General features: G+C 39.7%; 1 protein-coding gene across 1 annotated transcript in view; it reads right to left on the bottom strand.

Annotated features, from left to right (window-relative positions):
- Positions 1-1,953: 1,953 nt before the first annotated feature.
- Positions 1,954-20,164, bottom strand: part of cachd1 (cache domain containing 1) — a 106,568-nt gene continuing 88,357 nt past the window's right edge. The window contains exons 17-27 of the mRNA XM_047375153.1: positions 19,580-19,702; positions 18,989-19,088; positions 16,796-16,912; positions 14,739-14,899; positions 14,397-14,483; positions 12,003-12,119; positions 11,588-11,739; positions 11,003-11,164; positions 8,220-8,297; positions 7,995-8,096; positions 1,954-5,037 (exon numbers count right to left, since the gene is read on the bottom strand). Coding sequence (XP_047231109.1) covers positions 4,787-5,037; positions 7,995-8,096; positions 8,220-8,297; positions 11,003-11,164; positions 11,588-11,739; positions 12,003-12,119; positions 14,397-14,483; positions 14,739-14,899; positions 16,796-16,912; positions 18,989-19,088; positions 19,580-19,702 — 1,450 coding nt within the window. The 3' untranslated portion in view covers positions 1,954-4,786. The remainder of the gene's footprint in view (positions 5,038-7,994; positions 8,097-8,219; positions 8,298-11,002; positions 11,165-11,587; positions 11,740-12,002; positions 12,120-14,396; positions 14,484-14,738; positions 14,900-16,795; positions 16,913-18,988; positions 19,089-19,579; positions 19,703-20,164) is intronic.

Below are 20,164 nucleotides of genomic sequence, written 5' to 3'. Positions count from 1 at the left end.
TGTCATCTTCTACACATGAATATACTTTGATCTAAACCACCTCGCTGTGCCTTCCCTGTAAGTTTAGTCGTGCTGGAAGGTGAAGCTCTACTCCCGTCACAAGACTTTTGATGCCTCTAAAACGGGTTCTCAACTTCACTCCATTTTGCTGCGTTCCATTTCTACTCAGAAGTCGGAATTTCCGACCTCCAAGTAAGAAATTTCAACTGCAACTCCCACAAAAGTCAGAATTACAAGTCAGAGCAACATGACCGTACCCGACTTCCACATTCAAGATGGTTGCTACTCGCATTAATAGTAGTAACACACTGTTTTTAGCAGTTCTATTCAGTCAGTTGTACATGTATTACTTTTTCAGTGTTTATAAGACGGAGTGTTTCAACGCTGTTTATATTCACAAAAGCGTAGAACAGTGTTATCGTCATCGTTATTCTAAGACTGCTGTTACAGTTGCTAGCAATACGACTAAAAACAAGCAGGAAACTGGAAAGCTACAACTCGGAGATGACGTAAACTCTGACGTCCCAGTTTCGACGAGGTTAATGGAACGCAGAACTAGAGCTACTGTCATGCAAATTTTAGACAGAGCTGAATCAAATCACTGAATTCCCTCTGATTCAGCACTGCAGAGGCATGCTAACCCACTATTCATTTAATTCAGGTGTGTTGGAGAGGGAATGCACCTAAAAGTTGCAGAATAGTAGTTCTCGAGGGCGGGGCGCCTACAGGTTTTCTAATAGGTACCTTTATTTAGCTCAGTTCATCTTCTCATCGATTCTAACCAGCTCCACAGCATGATGCTGCCTCCAGTCATTGTTGTCAGAGTGTTCAGGATAAAAATGTGACAAACTTAAATCCAATTTATACTTGAACCAACTTTTTATGCGACATTTCTCACCACTAATATAACAACCTGTACTTATTTTGCTTTCGTTAACATTCTCCATTAATTTCTAGTATGGCCACAATTTTCTGATTGAAGCTATCAGAATATATCACCATCCGTATTTCAGTCAGAAATGCTTTGAGAGCAAGTCATCTTTGTATTAGTTCTCGACAATTTGTTGCTTCTGTTTTTGAAGCGTTTAAAATAGGTTACAGCTGCAACTTTGTAATGTCTAGAATTCTGAAGCTGTTTCCAGACGTGGCTACAAAGCAATATCCTTTTATTTTATTTGCATATGTGGAAAAGGTCAACACTCCTGACCTGTCCTCCAGCACTTCCTAGTTGTACAGAAACATTACCTGCTTTCGGGTGAAATGTCTAGCATGCACGACGGAGTATTAGGGCAAGGCTAAGAGAATTAATTTTTTTGAATTACAACAATAAAGTTGTAAAATTGCGAGAAAAAAGTAATGACAGCTCCTTTTCCATGGATCAAGCAATTTCTTCCAAGTCCGTGTGGTTATTTCTTTGAAGCAGACAGTCATTTCAAAATCCTGATTATGGTAATAATTTGATGCTGATGTGCTAAAAGATTAGAATGTCCTTTGTGAAAACGATACTAAAGTATAACCTCAAAAGATGCTCAACATTCCTCATTTTAACACATGGAAAACTGCTTTTTTGTAAGAGTTCTCATAAAAATTCCAACTATTCTCGTAATTAAAAGAAAAATCTCTTAACCCGACCCTAATACGCCGTCGTAAGGCATGTTTTATTTCTAGTAGATTTGGCTTATAACTGACTAAATGGTCGTATTTGTGGACCGTGTGAGGAGGCAGGAGCACCTGGAGAGGTGGGGGGTGCAGAAAGACCGCAGGCCAGGATTTGAACCCAGGACTGTTGCCTTGCTGCAAAGCAAGTGCTACCAATTGCACTACTGTTCAGCCCTTAATGCATTTATTTCTTTTTAATAATAAAATAATCATTTCTTTAGAATGTTACAGTAATCCTGTTACAGTAGTTCGGGATTTGCTCTGTATGTTTTCTTAGGAATCACAAACAGACAATTTAAGTGTAAAATGTACTTTATCACATTCACATTGCAATTAATCTCAGTTGATAACTATACGATACATTGGGAGCGGGGTTGGGTGAGGTACACATGTTCCTTCAGTCAATAACTTGTAATTCAGAGTGTTTCTGTATAAACACGTACATACTTTATGTTTTTTAACAACAGCTTAGAAATACTGTTAAAAAGCTCTCCTGCAACAAAAAGATGTGGGGTTCAGCTTGGAGGGGAAAACATCGGTTTTCTTTAAAGTCTGCTCCACTAGAATGAAACATTTGAATCGTTTTGGAGATTAAGCTTTTTTTTCTCTTAAAAAGTATGAGACAAATTAAAACGGCAGTGAATGAATACAGCTCTTAAATGTTTGATCGTTACTCAATAAAAAGCTGAAAAAAATCTTTGTCAGTGGGGAGAGCAATTTGTTTTTTTACATAGTTCTCAAAGACACACAATAATAACCCTTTAAAAACTACAATTCTCTTAAACTGTGTATTAAAATTTCCAAGTACTGACTTCCATCCAATATGGACCTAAGGAAAAATAAGCCTAAAAAAAAAATAAAAGAGAAACATCCACGGCATCAAAATATAGCAAGACACCATGAACAGACGATTCAATATCTGAATATTAACATTAGTTTTTGTTTTTTAAATGAGTGTACAGGACATTAATAACTATTCATGACTCTGTATTTACATTTTATAATGAATCTTTGCAGAACAATAGACATCTTGGCATCTATTAGATGCCACGCATGATTTGATCAGGTGAACAATCAAACCCCACAAAGCACAGACCGGGTCAAGAAGCAACTCCTCGGGAGAAGAAAGAGTGGGTTTTTCAATAATAATTGGCTCACCTAGAATTCTCCAACACTGTTTTAAAAAATTAATGCTCTCAAGGAAAGCGTTTCAGGTGGATAACCACACGTTCGACACACACACACACACACACGTCACATTTTGAGTGGTTAACCGCAGAGGAGCCGACAGACGGGGGTAAACCTCTGCACAACAGCAGCAGCATCTCTTTCCTTCCATTCTGATGAGGAGGAGGCCGCATTGTTGCGCGTAATCCAGCACACAACCTTCACACGGTACATGCAGCATCAGCTTGGCCTCAAAGGCAAAAAGGTTGTAGTGAGATAACATTCTGTCCCGTTTTTCTATCCAGGACCCAAAACAATGTCCGCCTCTGCTAGGACCTTTTTATGGATCCCCAGTTATCATCCTGACAGAACTCTCCCCAGCACTGACTAAAGCCAGGAATTTTTTTTACTGGTTTTGGCTTCAGTTGCTACTCCTCCATCTCCCAAAGGTCAAACACTTTTTCAGCATGCACAAACGTTTCTGTCTTGTGCAGATTAACTTTTCACCGACCGTCAAACAAAATACTTTAAACAACAGACACACCTCGGAAAACTGAAAGATGTACTGCTTGCCATAAATCACCAACTCCAAATTTGAGGCTCATTGTCTTCATTTTGTTTTAAACTTCGTACATAATTTTTATTTCAGAAATTCTAAACATTTCCAGATTTCAAATGTTCAAATCTCTCATTTGATTTTCAGATCATTTTATTTGTTTATTTTATTTTTGGGTTTAGTAAGTTTTTTCTGACCATGCTTGAAAACTGCACAAAAATCTCTTACTTCCTGAGCTAAATGTAATTCACACTAGTTACACAATGTTTTATACTATTATCTTGAAATAAGGTCTCGAGTTTAGTCTCTTAATTTCATATCAATATAAGATCTCAACCTTGTTTTGTCTTGAAAATCATTCATTTTGTCATCTTAAAATATGAACTATGATGTAATCTCAAGCTTGTTATGGATGTGAACTGTTTCAATGTTTTTTTTAGATTTTAAACTGATTTCATTATGACATGTTTCACTGAAGGAACAGCTTAAACTGATTTTGTTTAATTTGAAAGCGTCATAATCCCATTACCTTAAAATAACAAGACTTAAAGCCATTTAGTTTCATCTTGAAGAAGCAGTAATATTTTCACGAGGAAAAAAAACAAAAATAATGAGCCTTGAATCTGATGCATCACCTACTGCCTGATTGCTTTTCCAACTGTTTTGAGGATCTACCGCTTTAATAAATAGTAGAAAAATAATATTGTACTCAGAAATTTCCGTGTATTTATCTGAAACATTGAAGAGTTTTCTTTCCCACATTAATATTCACAAACATTCATGAAAGTGTTCAGATATCATCCTACAGGATGGTGGATGAGACCAGAAGCCTCTTCTTTGGAGAAAGGCAGCAGCTTTCCAGATAAACTGATTCTGGAGAGATTATCTTCAGAGACTAGTTGCAAGAAAGGCTATGTTACAGTCCCAACTGGGCTGCATTTACAGTCAAAGGAGATCCATACCAGACCCAAGCGTTAATTCAGTCTTCCTCTTGTCCAGTCCAATGTTGAAAAATGAAGATTTTTGTCTCTGCTCAAAGTTTTTAGGCTCCAGTTTTATCCTGTTCTCATTAAAACTGTGAGTTCTTAATCCTTCAAAGGAGAAACCGGAAACCCCCACTGCTTGTATGTACTGGCCCAGGTCTGCCTATATGTGTACGATTGTCTGCAAGACTTTAAGTAAAGTTGAGTAAAAGATGGTATGAGAAAAAGATGATGCTGCCACGACGACACATAATTTGTAATTCAGGGCGTAAATCCGGGTGGCTCTGAGGCACTCGTTCCAGCTGTGGGATTCTTCCTCAACTCCTCTGAACCTTGAAGTACACAGTGTGGAGAGTCTCGTTATACTCAAATGTTTTACAAAAATAGTCTTTAATAAAAGCTAGCTCAGTCCCCTCGAGCATCAGCACTCTGCGTCCACGCTGTGTACGGTCACGGCGGCCTGCAGGTGATGCGTCTGCGTGTGCAGCGGGTGGTGGTGGGTGTGCACGTGTCGGTATGGGTGGAACTTGTGGCTCAGCAGCGCTGCCGTCTGAGGTGGCGTGTCCAGGTCCATGTCGTCGTCGTGGTTCCCGACGTCGACGCCCGCCGAGAGCGGGTCGTTGTTTCCGGGCGGATTCTCGCTGTCCTCCTGTGGACTCATGGTGCTGTAGCCTGAACACAGATTCACGCAGAAGTCGGCATTAGTCAGTTTCTCATATGACAATCGTCCGACCTTTTTAAGGTTCGCAACACAAGAACATTTTTAAATACAGAAAAATGTTACACTGAGAACACAGAGGATGAGAGAGAGCCTGGGGGACGAAACTGTCTCTGTGGCAAATTAAAAGTCTGTGGATAATTTTCATGTGTGGCAGGTAAGGAAATTAGTCCACTTTAATGTAAAGCGATGCGCCTTCTGATTTATACAGCACCCTCTACACTTAATGGCACCTTTGGATAAAAAAAGCTTATTATTGCACCTGCAGAATTTCACACTACAGATTTTAGAAAAATCTAACTTCAATATGGGAAAAATCCCATATGAAAAATAATTGTTTTGAAACTTATCACTGGTTGCACATTTACTGGCTACCTAGCTGCTAATACTTTGTGCTTCTCTTGTTTGCCAATAGGACAGCACGTGGTTTCCTCTTCTAACATTTCACAAGGTAGGAGTATAGAAAGAGGGATCTTTGACCGTTCATCTTTGCCCGACCTCTCTAGGCCTGAGGGTTTGGATGGTCATAGAAGACGGTTGCTTTTGTACCCGGTAAACTAGTTCTGTATTGATTTAGCCACTTTTGGATCATTACCCTGCTGAAAGTAACAATGAAGACCCATTTTTAGTTTTCTTGTGGAGTCCACCAGGTTTCTATTTAAAAATATTTTTTATAGAGTTCAGGATGCCAATGCACTCCAACGGGATTACCAGGTCTTTTAGAAGAGAAACAGGCCCACAGCATCACAGATTCTCTACCATATTTAACCATCGGCATAAGTGCTTTTCCACATTCCCATTCTTAGTGTCACTGCAGATCCACTTGTGATGTTTGGTGCCAAAAAGCTCCAACTCCTTTGACCAAAGCACAGGGTTCCACTAGTGATTAGCAAATGCCATGTGTAGGTTATGGTAGTACAGAAAATATAATTTTTTCCAACTATTCATCCGAACAATTGGTTGGCATGTGGATAGTGTTTAGTTGTTTAGTGTTTGGTTAGAGATGCTAGTCTTTGCTGCAGGGTTACATCATTAATAATGCTGGGAAATAATAGGTCAAGGTCACTAATATTAAAAACTGTTATAGTTGGAGGTTTGGATAACTGTGGAACCAGTAAGTCGGCTAAAAACAAGAATTGGTCAGCATGCCGCCCAATAAAAAAAATACATGAATAAATAAAGTCTTGATTTTCTACATTTTTCAGTGTGAAATTATTCTGCTGCAACAAAAGATTCATTTATTTTATGGGTTTCTATGAATATTTACAAGTGGTGCTAATAAGTGTGGAGTGCGCTGCATGCATGAAAGGTACAAGGGGTACAACTAGAATCTCATTTGTTCTGTTTCCCCATCTGTGGTGATACATTCAGCAAAAAAAGCTACCATATTTTGATCTGGTTTCATTTTAGCCCACTCTCTTCCCCTTATGTTCACCCTTGTTCTCCTTCAAACATCAGTTATGCAACAAGTACCAGAGATCCTGGTTGCCAGGATGTGGAATGATGCCACATATGTGGGAGGCAGAGAGGCTGTGTGGGTGAAAGTGTCCGTCCACAGCAAGTGTCAGACTTAGAAAAATCTCAGAAAGTGAACATGAGCTAGCAAGCGCAGGCTATAGACAGGAGAAAATCAGGGTCCTGGGCTTGTGATTAGTGTAAAGAATAAAGGGAGAGCTCAACCGGTGCCACAGAACTAGGAGCGCAGGGAGGATGTGCGGCTGATCTGAATAATTGAAGATTCATGTTTGTGAAGCTCATCTATCCAGTTTTATGTTCCATGAAATACTGTAAAAGGAAGGTTTTCCTGTTGTCTATGTGTCCCAGTAGGTTACGGGGCTTGGAAAAGGCATTGGTTTAATGTTTAACACAAGGTAGTTGAGCATTATAAGCTTAAAGGAAAATGATGATTTAAAAATTCTTGACAAAAAAAGGTTCAAAAAGTTTTGTAAGCATTTGTATTTACCCATCCTAGTAACTGCAATATCGGCTTCAAGTTTTTCCGGCTACCAGCTTTGCACAGACCAATTTTTGCCCATTCTTATTTGTAATACAGCTCAGTTAACTGGATGATCTGTAAGGAAGATTTTTTTAAGGCTTGCCACAGATTTGGATTACAGTCTGGACTTTGGCTGGGCCATTTTAACACCCAAATTGAAGCTCTGTCTATATGTTTAGGGTTGTTGTCTTTTTAAGCCTCTGACAGGTTTTCTTCCAGTACTGATTTGTATTTAGCTGTGTCCATCTTCCCATTAACTCAGACCAGCATCCCTGCCCCCGCTAAGGAAAAAAACTCACCGCAGCATGATGTTGCCACCACCGTGTTTCATAGTGGGAATGGTTTATTTAGGGTGATATGCAGTGTTATTATTCTGCTACATCTTTGCATATTTTATATTTGCATGCATCCTAAAAGTTTCTGTTTTAATTTCAATTTCATGATACTGTTTGGTCACTATGTTATATAATAAACATCAGGAGGCTTTACAGTAATAGTGACATTAAAAAAATATTTGAATTACTTACTAATTAGGGGATATCTATTTTTTTGGATTTGTTTTTGGTACTACTGCTCTTTATTGTGCAGTAATCAGACAGGAAGGAGGGTGGGAAAAAAAGCGAAAGGGCCAAGACCAGGAATCAAACCCAGGCCATCTGCGTCAAGGACTATAGCCACTGCTCTACTAACTGAGCCACATGTTTAATAGATCTGTTTTTAGTCAGACGAAAACAGGAAATCCAGGAAGAAAATAGGATAAGAGCAATTTTTAATAAACTAAAAAACAGAAATTCCTTAAACAGATATTTGCTTTCACGCTTTCCTTCAGTATTGATGTGTTTTAACAACCACACTGAAAGTTAAAACACAGACTTTGTACATGTCACAGGTCTATGTGCACATCTGATGCCTTACCGTGGTCACTCTCTGTCCCCGATCGCCCCCAGTACCTCCGTCTCCGTTCAGGACTGTGAGTGTGTCTCTCAATGACTGCAGCTATGAACCTGGTGTTACTGACTGAAAGTTAAGACGGCACACAGGTGAGCAAAGCAATAGACAGAAACTTTATTAAATAGGAGGTGAGAAACATGAAAAAAAGGTACTTTGATTTAGTAAAAAGCTGTAAAGCGGCACACTTACTGATCCCTCTGTCCTCATGACTGTCTTCATCCCTCTCGTCCCTCTCGTTATCGAGGTTGGACATTCTCACTGACATTTCTGCAGGAAGAGGGGAAACAAATGAGCAAAATGAGAAGTTTTTTTAAAGCGGACTTTTTAAAAAATAATTTCTTACATCTCATTACTATAGCAATAAGGTCTTTCACATGTAGCTTTTGGGTTTTAGAGTATTTATTCCCTTGCAAGTTTTCACATTTCGTCAAGTTACCATCAGAAACATTAATGCACTTTATTGGGTTTTTACGTCATTGACCAAAACAAAATAGTGCACAATTTTAAAATGGAAGAAAATTTATAGAAGCTTTTAAATTTTTTTTTTTACTTATGCTTTTTGTTCACATTTTCATTATTTACGACAGAACAACCCAACAGATAAAAAAAACATGGGGCTCTCCAGTCCACTCCAGCTTCCATAGCATATGAAGGTAGGAAGTCCATTTCTCCCGTTTTCTAGGAAAGGCATCTCCTTTTAATCTCAGACTACATGTAATCGTTTCCATAGTGTGTGTGTGTATGTGTATATATATATATATATATATATATATATACACATACATACACTGATCAAAAAAAGAAAGGGAACACTCAAATAACACATCCTAGATCTGAATGAATGAAATATTCTCATTGAATACTTTGTTCTGTACCAAGTTGAATGTGCTGACAACAAAATCACACAAAAATCATCAATGAGAATCAAATTTATTAACCAATGGAGGCCTGGATTTGGAGTTACACACAAAATTAAAGTGGAAAAACACACTACAGGCTGATCCAACTTTGATGTAATGTCCTTAAAACAAGTCAAAATGAGGCTCAGTATTGTGTGTGGCCTCCATGTGCCTCTATGACCTCCCTACAACGCCTGGGCATGCTCCTGATGAGACGGTCTCCTGAGGGATCTCCTCCCAGACCTGGACTAAAGCATACACCAACTCCTGGACAGTCTGTGGTGCAACGTGACATTGGTGGATGGAGCGAGACATGATGTCCCAGATGTGCTCAATCGGATTCAGGTCTGGGGAACGGGCGGGCCAGTCCATAGCTTCAATGTCTTCATCTTGCAGGAACTGCTGACACACTCCAGCCACATGAGGTCTAGCATTGTCCTGCATTAGGAGGAACCCAGGACCAACTGCACCAGCATATGGTCTCACAAGGGGTCTGAGGGTCTCATCTCGGTACCTAATGGCAGTCAGGCTACCTCTGGCGAGCACATGGAGGGTCATGCGGCCCTCCAAAGAAATGCCACCCCACACCAAAGTTGTTGCAGGCAGCAGATCGCTCTCCACGGTGTCTCCAGACTCTGTCACGTCTGTCACATGTGCTCAATGTGAACCTGCTTTCATCTGTGAAGAGCACAGGGCGCCAGTGGCGAATTTACCAATCCTGGTGTTCTCTGGCAAATTCCAAGCATCCGGCATGGTGTTGGGCTGTGAGCACAACCCCCATTTGTGGACGTCAGGCCCTCATACCATCCTCATGGAGTCGGTTTCTAACCGTTTGTGCAGACACATGCACATTTGTGGCCTGCTGGAGGTCATTTTCCAGGGCTCTGGCAATGCTCCTCCTGTTCCTCCTTGCACAAAGGCGGAGGTAACGGTCCTACTGCTGGGTTGTTGCCCTCCTACAGCCTCCTCCACGTCTCCTGGTATACTGGCCTGTCTTCTGGTAGCGCCTCCAGTCTCTGGACACTACGCTGACAGACACAGCAAACCTTCTTGCCACAGCTCGCATTGATGTACCAGCCTGGATGAGCTGCACCACCTGAGCCACTTGTGTGGGTTGTAGAGTCCGTCTCATGCTACCACGAGTGTGAAAGCACCACCAACATTCAAAAGTGACCAAAACATCAGCCAGAAAGCATAGGTACTGAGAAGTGGTCTGTGGTCCCCACCTGCAGAACCACTCCTTTATTGAGTGTGTCTTGCCAATCTTTTCTCTTAACCAAAAGCTCATTAAAGTGGCAAAAAAGAAACGTTTCCACACTTTTGGGTATTTTGTATCCTAATATTTTAGAAAATACTGTGCAGATTTGATCCCAAGATGGTTTTATTTTATTACAAGAGAGTGACTGGCACCCAACATGTTTGACAAATAAAAAAGCTGAAGAATTTGGTTTTTATTTGTTTTCATGATTCTGTTTATGCACTAACAAACCTCTGAGGTTTTTATAGAACAGCTGCATTTATACTGAGGTTCAATTTGCCTTAGTTACTGTTGAAAGTCAATGGCAGCACTTGGGTTTATTCAGGGGTATCAGATTAAAAGGGCCACACTTTTTTGATATTTATTTGTGAAAAATAAAACTAATAAAACTCAACAATAATGTACTACTTTGTGTTGGTCAACCAAATGAAATCTTACTATTATACATTGAAATCTGTGGTTGTAACCCACTTAAATGTGAAAATCTTTCTGGGGTATGAATACTTTTATAAGGCACTCTTTCTGTTTTTGGTTATTTAGAAAATAACTCCATTTGCAGTTGCCTTTATTTACTAATTGTATTTTTTCCCAAAGCGGGCAGACAGAAAGTGGGGTTGAAAAGAGGGGGAAGACATGCAGCATAGGTCTCCGGGGTCGGGAATTGAACCCAGAATGCTGCTTCCAGGACTGAGGCCTCCGTATATGGTTCTTGCACTCTACCGCTATGCCATGCCCCCTACGCAGGTGCCTTTTATTTAATGGAGGAGAAAAAACACACAATCTCTTTAAATGCATAAACCTGTCCCCACACTCACCCTGTGCAGCCAGTGGTGACATGTGCTGATGCGAGCGTCTGTGGATCTGATGTCTGTAGGCGTACACCGCCAGCACCAGCACCATGATGCATCCCATGATGCCCCCAGCGACCGGACCTACGGGGGCGCTCTTGATCATGTTCAAAGATGCCACTTCCTCATCTGCGAAAGAAGCAATGAGAATGATGAAGAAGAAAAGGATATGAGGAAGAACATCAGTTAAAAAGCCCACAAGAATTTCTGCAACGGCTGAAAGTCAGAACTAGAGAGAATATCAAAACTGTTTGTGCTCAGATCCAAGCCCCTGCAGCGATGCTGATACATCTTTATACTTTATTTCTGTTTTTTTTTCTAAGTGTGAAAGATTATTTAACACAAGGCAGACAGCCAAAGCTGTTGAGAAAATATCCAAGCAACAGAAAGAGGGGGGAAAAGGGATAATTGTCCATAAATTGCATGACCAGCAAGCTGCCATTTCAAAGTAAATGTGTTTTTCTCTTGTTTTGTTGCTGGTTGTGAATTTTATTTCTGAATGTGCTGAAAAAAATGTACAATTATTTGAATAATCCTGTTTCCTTAACTTACCAAGAAGACCCAGGCCATCTGCGTAGGGACTCTTGGCTCCAACGATGCCCCCAAAACACTCCTTCTGCAGGGCGCAGTACGGCTTGTCCAGGTGGGTCTTACCATCACTGTCCACCATGCACCACTCACAGTCCAACACACCGAAACAGTCACTGAAACACACAGCAGAACACAGAAATTAGATCCAGAATATAAACATGAAGGGATTATATCATGATGCAGATATATGCCGGGAGTGGATGCAGTAGTAATGTTTGAACGTAAAGGAGTTATATTCTCCACATTTGCAGTAATTTACCTGTTAGGGGTAATATGCTATTAACAGAGAGTAATGTCAGTTCCAATAAAGGACTTCGTAGCTACAGTACATTTAAGTTTAAATACAATGACCATCTACAAGAATGAGTGTGTGCACCTGCTGGTGTATCTCTGGCTGCAGCGGGTGTTGATACATTGTGGCAAAGTGTCGTACAGACCGGGATCAATCACACTGAAGCTGACGGGTTCTTGATGCACCTCGCAGCTGGGGTTCCTGTACAACAAACCCACATGGTGAAGAAGGAAAAACAAAGATAGACGCTTTTTTTGGTCACAATAAAAAAAGAGGAAGAAAAATCAACACAAAACAGCCTTTCAAATCTAAGCATGAAAATATATTTATGCAACAAAGCTGGGGAGCTGAAGGGAATAAACATTGTCATACAAGGTCTGGTGAAGCACCGCAACACAAAAAAAGACAAGAAAGTGACAGTAAAAATACTAATTAAATAAAGAAGGGATCTGAAACTCTGACATGCTGTCATAAGCAGCTGATGGCTGATGAAAGGAGGTGGGTGAAACAACAGGAATGATAGACAGAATGATGGACAGATGCAGAGTGGCGAGGATTAATGGTAAGGCGGTGAAATAAAGAGAGGAAGGTGAGGAAACACACAAAAACATCTATATCTACAATACAGTTCATATATACCGCTCCTAAAGGGATGCGGGAAAACTGCTTATACATGGATAAAAGTTCAGTGTCAAAGTAGTTTGATCTTAATCAAAGATGCATGAATAATATGAGCTGCATATTTCATTTTTTGTCTTCCATGGATTTATCTAAACAGATGTTTTTCAAGGGTAGGATCATTTTAAACCAAATAACCTCGAGTCTGACTTTATTGGATAATCCACACAGGACACGCTCAAACATACACATACACCCCCATTAAAATTGGCTTAAATATCTCAGCAAGACATTTGTGATAAACATCAACAAGCCTCTTATCCAAACTGGATAAGGTGGAGGTCATTTAAATTGGTTAGTTTCCTTGCACAGACTCTGCTTTTAAGCATAGCACATAAACCCAACAGGGTTGAGGTCAGGACCAGTGCAGAAGCTTAATGTTAAGACACTATATCCATCCTGATGTGTTAAACCGTAACAACAAACAGTCACCATCAAAGCGACGTGCTCAGGATGTTGAAGAAGAACCCAGGGACCAAAAGATCACCCATGCCGTTAGATGGATGATGCTCAAACAGCAGTGTCTCTGCCCACAGGGAAGCCAGTTTAAGATCAAAACATACTGGAAGGACGCTGACCAAGAAAGATGCTCCAAAATAAACTCCTTTAAGTTAAACCAATGTTTAAAGCTGCACACATGGGTAAGTCAAATGCATTCTGCAGAAAAGATTTGAAGTCAGCAAGGACAAAGACTACACTGCACAGCACACAAGATTAAGAAGCAGGCCTTTAAAGTTTTCTAAGCATTCTGTACCAATTGTCAGGCATGGTGGTGGCACTGATTTGCCGAGGGCCTTTTTCACTGCAAGAGGTATTGGTGGATTGCACAAAGAGTATTGAAGAAGGACGACTACTTCTAAATTATTGAACTTTACTTCAGGTCAGCAGGTAAATGACTGAAACTTAGTCGCCCCTGGATGTTGCAACAGGACACAGATCCCAAACACACATCAAAACTGATTTAATGCTATGCTTGCTATCTATTACGCTACTATGCTTAAAAGAAGGTAGCAATTCTGCTAAGAAACGTGGTAAAATATCCTGCCAGAATGTTATGCCAGTTGCTTTCTGATAGTGATTAAAAGTGTCCGGTCGACTTGCAACCTGCTAAGAAACATTTCCTCCGTACCTTTGTAGGGATGTATGTATGTTAGTATGAACTTGTGTAGCAAATGTGAAGAAAAAATTCTGATTTGAAGTGGAATAATCCTCAGTCACTAGCAAGAAGAACACTTTAAATTAATCATTAAAACCCCAAAATTAAAATAATGATCTGGAGATCAATTAATATCCAAGGTAAATGTTCTACGTAGAGAATTTCACACAACATAATAGCAATTAAAACAGAAGACAGAGATACTGTTTATCTGAATCACAGAAAAAACAGCATTTCCATCTGGCTTTGACTCTAAGCCCACCGTGAAGCCCTACAGGAACGGAGTGCAGTCAGTTAGTGCTTCTTTAAAAAAGGTTTTTCATGTCATTTTACTCTGAAATGTAAGAGATTGCTATTGTCAGACTGAGAGATAATGTATTTCTTATGAGCCATCTGAAAATATTGTGCAGTTCTCCTGCTGTCCTGATGTATGGTTATGGCGCTCTCTTCTGGACTTCCACCGTTCTGCCTGCACACCCAATCCTGTGTCTAAATTACGCTGCATGTTTTCAAGCTGTTTGTTCATTATTTGGCTTCATCACCAAATTACTCTAAACCTTTGGTCACTTTCTCTGTTATCATTCAAGAAACAAACTGGTGTTTGTACCTATAGTAGTGAACTTTGCTTCCTTTGTGTGACTGACCTGTTTTCAGCATTGCTGAGGTTGCCTGTACACTCATTGACCTCCAGAGGGCACTCACATGGACACTCACACTCATTCTGCTCCATCCTGCACAAGTATACCGATCAGTTAGTTTAAAAGTAACGGAAAAATACTGTTGTCGTACTTTAGAGTTAAAACATTTTTGATTAAATAAAGAGATCACCTGCCCGAAAACCATAATGCAGTTCTGATGCTGGGTAAACTATAAAAACCCTGTTCATGCCTCGACTTAAAAAAAAAAACCCATAATCTTGTTTTTTTTTTTTTTAAAGAAGAATAATTTTCTATGGTCAAACAAAAACATGCAGAGTGTGCAATCACCTGTGGCAGTTGAGGCAGAGGCGGTCCACCGTGCTGCAGGCGCAGAAAGCCAGCGAGTCGCACGTCTCATTGACGATGCCAGCAAATGCATTGGTGCCGGGGATTCTGGTCAGGCGATACTTAGAGCAATGGCTGCCATGAACGAGGTTAGTGAGATCTCCCTGAGTGAGTAAGAATTAAGGAGATAAACTCGTATCAACCAACCAGTTGAGCAGTTATATTTTAATATGCATTTTATGCTTTATAATTCAACTTAACTTAAATCAAAACACATTTTTAAAGAAACATGGTTTAAGTTTGTTGGTCATTTATTAACAAGACTGCATTAAAAAGCTCAATTTTAATTTTAAAATAGGAGAAGTTCAATTCTGTTTTATTTATATAGCGCCAATTCACAACATGTCGTCTCAAGGCACTTCACAACAGTCAGGTTCATACATTCCAATTAATCCTAACCATTGAACAGTGCTGTCAGAGTTAGTTATTTATTCAAATTGAATAAAAAGTTTTTCTGTCTAAGGAAACCCAGCAGATTACATCCAGTCAGTGACTTGCAGCATTCACTCCTCCTGGATGAGCATGTAGAAACAGTGGACAGTCACTGGCGTTGACTTTGCAGCAATCCCTCATACTGAGCATGCATGTAGCGACAGTGGAGAGGAAAAACTCCCTTTTAACAGGAAGAAACCTCCAGCAGAACCAGGCTCAGTGTGAGCGGCCATCTGCCACGACTGACTGGGGGTTTGAGAGAACAGAGCAGAGACACAAAGAGAACAAAGAAGCACTGATCCAGGAGTCCTTTCTATGGGAAGGAAAAGTAAATGTTAATGGATGTAGCTCCTTTAGTCGTTTCATCTAGAAAGAAAGAACAGATAAACTCTGAGCCAGTTTTCAAGGTTAGAGTCTAAAAGAGAGCACATAGAGTTAGTCACAGTTAAGCTCAGTCAGTAGCTATGTCTAGGAGAGAGAAAGGGTTAAACACTGAAAGACAAGGCCATGTGGATCATCTGTAGAAGGTGAGCATTAAGTTGTTGCCAGCAGAAGCTCAGACGATTCAGAAAGGTGTTACAGGTAGATACAGAGCCAGGCCAGGTGTAGCTTCTAGGAAGAGAAAAGAGAGAACAAAGTTAAAAGCTGAAATAACAACAAATAATGCAAAATTGGAGAGTAGTGTGAGAATGTAGCGAAGAGAGTGAAAGTGGTCATTATGTGGCTCAGGATAACCTAAGCCACTCTAACTATAAGCTTTATGAAAAAGTAAAGTTTTAAGCCTAGCCTTAAAAGTAGACAGGGTGTCTGCCTCACGGACTAAAACTGGGAGCTGGTTCCACAGGAGAGGAGCCTGATAACTAAAGAATCTGCCTCCCATTCTACTTCTAGAGACTCTATGAACCACCAGTAAACCTGCAGTCTGAGAACGAAGTGCTCTGTTAGGAACATATGGAACAATCAGATCTCTGATGTATGATGGAGCTAAATCATTAAGGGATTTATATGTGAGGAGGAGAACTTTAAATTATATTCTGGATTTAACAGGGAGCCAATGAAGGGAAGCTAAAATGGGGGAAATATGATCTCTCTTTTTAATTTTCATCAGAACTCTTGCTGCATCATTTTGAATCAGCTGAAGGCTTTTAACTGTATTTTGTGGACATCCTGATAGTAAAGAATTACAATAGTCCAGCCTTGAAGTAACAAATGCATGGACTAGTTTTTCAGCGTCACTCCTGGACAGGATATTCCTAATTTTGTCAATGTTCCGGAGGTGAAGGAAGGAAATCCTAGAAAATTGTTTAATATGGGATTTAAATGACATGTCCTGGTCAAAAATAACACCAATGTTTTTTACTTTATTATCGGAGGTTCATTTAATGCCATCCAGGTTAAGTGATTGACTAAGCAGTTTCTTTTTTAAAGACTCCGGTCCAAAGACGACAACTTCTGAAGTGACATCAAAGTACCGTCTATCACCACAAGATGGCAGTGCAACACTGCAAGATAGTTTAACGTTGTTTAGACATTGGAGACCTTATCTGATGCATCTGTTTCTGACTTACCAATATACTGGTGTTGAACTTGTAGAAGCGCTGCACTGTGCGGTCGCTGAAGCTGTTGCAAAGGTTTTTTTTGACAAAGTTGGGGTGGTTCAGGATGTCATTGGCCACAAGCGGCTCCTAAAATAAACCACAAACATACAAAACAAGCAAAAAATGTAAATTTATGATTGTATATATATATATATATATATATTATCTTTGCAAAAGAGAAAAACTACTAATCACCACAAAGTCATGCTTTTACCTGGTCAACGCATAATTAGGATTATCTAAACATTTTGTTTTTCTGATTCTAACGGCGATTTTTGCAGAAAATACAGAACACGTGGGACTACCTGAAAAAGCGTTTTTTTACTGTGGTTACAATAAGAAATTGGTTATAACCCTTTAAAATTAAATCAGTTAAAAATAGTAATTTTGTTCTACAGTAAATCAATATTAAGACCTTGTAAGGATGGAAGAAAATTTGGTATGACTTGCTATTCCTTCATAAGCATCTTTACATTGATTTAAAGGGCAAACATCACATTTTACAGACCTTAAGCCCACAAGTACTAAAATATGAAATATAAATACTCCAGAATCTGCCTTTTCATTTTTTATTGTAGACAAGTACTATAAAAGCAATTTTTGATGACAAAAAGGTTTTGCAGCAATATCTCTTGATAAAATATGAGTTAAATAACTAAATGTGAATCATGTGTCATCTTGGTTTGAAATGGTGAATGGACACTTGTGGGTAGGATACATGCTATTTTCTCTGTTAAAAAAACACTTACCAGGATTATCTTGAATGGACGTGTACGTTTTTTGGCAAAAACAGAAAATGGATGGAGTGAGCATTTTTGCTTCAAAATCATCTATGCAGGAAACTTGGGTGAAGTGGGACACATATCTCAAGCAGCCAGACCACCGAGGTGACTTCAGATGTTGTTTGTGAGCATAAAGTTATTCAGGGTAGAACATCTTGTTATTTAAAGTTGTTTTACTGTGTCCTCCGTCAGTACAAAGTTAAATCAATAACTACTCTTGCTTAGCATAGCCACTTAGCTTCAGTAATTGTTTTCTCAGCAGTCTGATTGCATGTTATGTTTTTACTTGGCTTTCGTCCACCATGTGTGTTGGATTACCTTAATGTGAGTTTTTAGGGTCAAAACACATTTTGTTACGAGAAAACTGCATACGTTTGAACAGTTTAGGTGGTGTGAAAGTCTTTCCTTAAAATAACGTTTTGACAGTTACGTTTGGTTTTGAAGCTTAACCTTCAGTAAGTAAGTAAAACAAGGACTGATGTGGAGAAACTACTGCCCGAACTACTGCATGACTCACTAAAATAAAGTTGGTGACACAGTCATATAAATCTCAACTACTTACTCAAATTTGACGTGGGGACTTTGCTATCACTACTTTTGTCTTGAGAGGCCATTAATGGTCTTTTTCCATTAGTACCTACTCTACTCGAGTCAGGTCAGCTCTACACGGTTTGGTTAGTTTTCCATTAGAATTGAGTACCATCTCAATGCGGGAAGGATCGTCAATAGCAAGCCAGACCCACAGTCCGAAAAAGTAATGTGATGTGATTTTTAGTAACACAAACACAACAACAATGGAGGACCTGCTGCTCAGTCTATGGCTGTCGTCAGACTCAGAGTGAAAGAAGAAAGGCAGAGAGGGCTGCGGGTGGCAAGACGAAGCACTCTGGATAACGACAGGAGAATGAGGGAAGCCATGGAGCGGTATCAAACTAAAGAGTACAAGCTAGAGGACGAGCGAGAGTAAGCCAACGCCACCTAATCCTGGCTTGCTATAGTGGTCATATACACAATAAACCCAGGGTACAACTATTTAACAGTTGATGGTTATTAAAATATGCTGTGACTAGTGGCGCTGGCTAACGGCTCATTTTACCATCATTATAACTAACACTGCCATGTGTTTTTAACTTAGTTTCAAAGCTTTATGTGATGTAACCACAACACTGGTAGTCATTTTCTTCTTCCTTTTAGTCTGAAAGGTAATATTTGTTTTTACTTAGAACATGTTGTAACTGATAAAAAGTAGGCAAAACAAAAAGAAGATTTGAATATAAATTCCTTTCTCTTCATCCTATTCTATGATTTAATACTTTGCAACGATGGGCATGATCACAGGAATCAAACGTAACCTCACTGTTCTTATCTATGAACCCTTTACCTTGTGTGTGATGTGCTGCTGTTCAGCAGGGGCATGACCTTTGGGGTCAATGAGAGTAGGGTGAGCAACCAGGTATCCTCTGTCCTCCATTATGAAGCACCTGCATTACAGAACAAATATAAGTAACTTCAAATAGCGTCAGAGTTACCATTTCCTCCCTTTCCCCTCTATAACAGCCTTCTTTCAACTGGATACGCTGGCTGCATTCTACTTCCGGCTGCTCCTCAAATGTTTTGCCATATGCAGCTTTTTCCTGTTGCAACTCCCTTACAAACCAAAGCTGTTTTACATGGCTGACAAATCCAATAAAAAACAAGGGGGGAAAACTGAAGAACAACAGAGAAATGGGAGGGGATGAAAGAAAGAAAAGATGGATAACGTTATGTGGTACTGATGCAGATCTCGCACAGGAGTCCGGTTAATCAGCTTATTTCTTTTTCCTTCTTTCTGTAGCCTTCTCGGTCTCTCAGCAACTTTTGTTCTTGCCCAGTTAAACATGAATGCTGTAAACTTGCAAAGACACACAGGGGGCATGGAGGGAAAGAAGGGACTTATCTGCAAGGACAAGTGAAAAATCGCGTCTCCACCAACCTGATCTTATGGCCTTTGTCCTGGTTGCAGATGGGCAACAGATCCAGCAGGACCTTATAGAAGTAGCGAAGAGTGAAGTCTATACCCATCACTGCCACTGCATAACCAGGGGCCATCTGAGAGCTGCAGACCGAGCAGAAAAAACTGAAAAATGAGTCATTTGGAAGGAAAAAAAAAAAAAAACTGTAAAAATGGAAATTCTGCGAATTATTTATCCAACTTTTATACAGATCTTTGAAAAAAAAAAAAAAAAAAAAGACACCAAAAATACATTATTTTAAAATCTGGCTCAGTGTAACATACAATTTGTCACACTCACTGAACAATCCAACTACAAAACATAAACCCTGCCTCATCACACACCCTTACATTGGGTGTTTATTTATATCCAGAATAGTTGAAGGGGCTCGGATAAACAGTTTAGATTGAGATGCTGTAAGCAACCCGGTGGTGCTCTGTTGTATTTTACGCTCACTGACCTACAAATAAACATTTTAATCTCTGCCTGGGACTCTCGTTAGATGTTTCTCAATCTCTCTTTCACCAACAAGCCAACTAATTCTCCATTTGTCTTCTTATTTTTCC

This window comes from Girardinichthys multiradiatus, chromosome 9 (genome assembly GCF_021462225.1).
Source record: "Girardinichthys multiradiatus isolate DD_20200921_A chromosome 9, DD_fGirMul_XY1, whole genome shotgun sequence".
Classification (NCBI taxonomy): domain Eukaryota; kingdom Metazoa; phylum Chordata; class Actinopteri; order Cyprinodontiformes; family Goodeidae; genus Girardinichthys; species Girardinichthys multiradiatus.
This window is presented reverse-complemented; position numbering and strand designations above follow the sequence as displayed.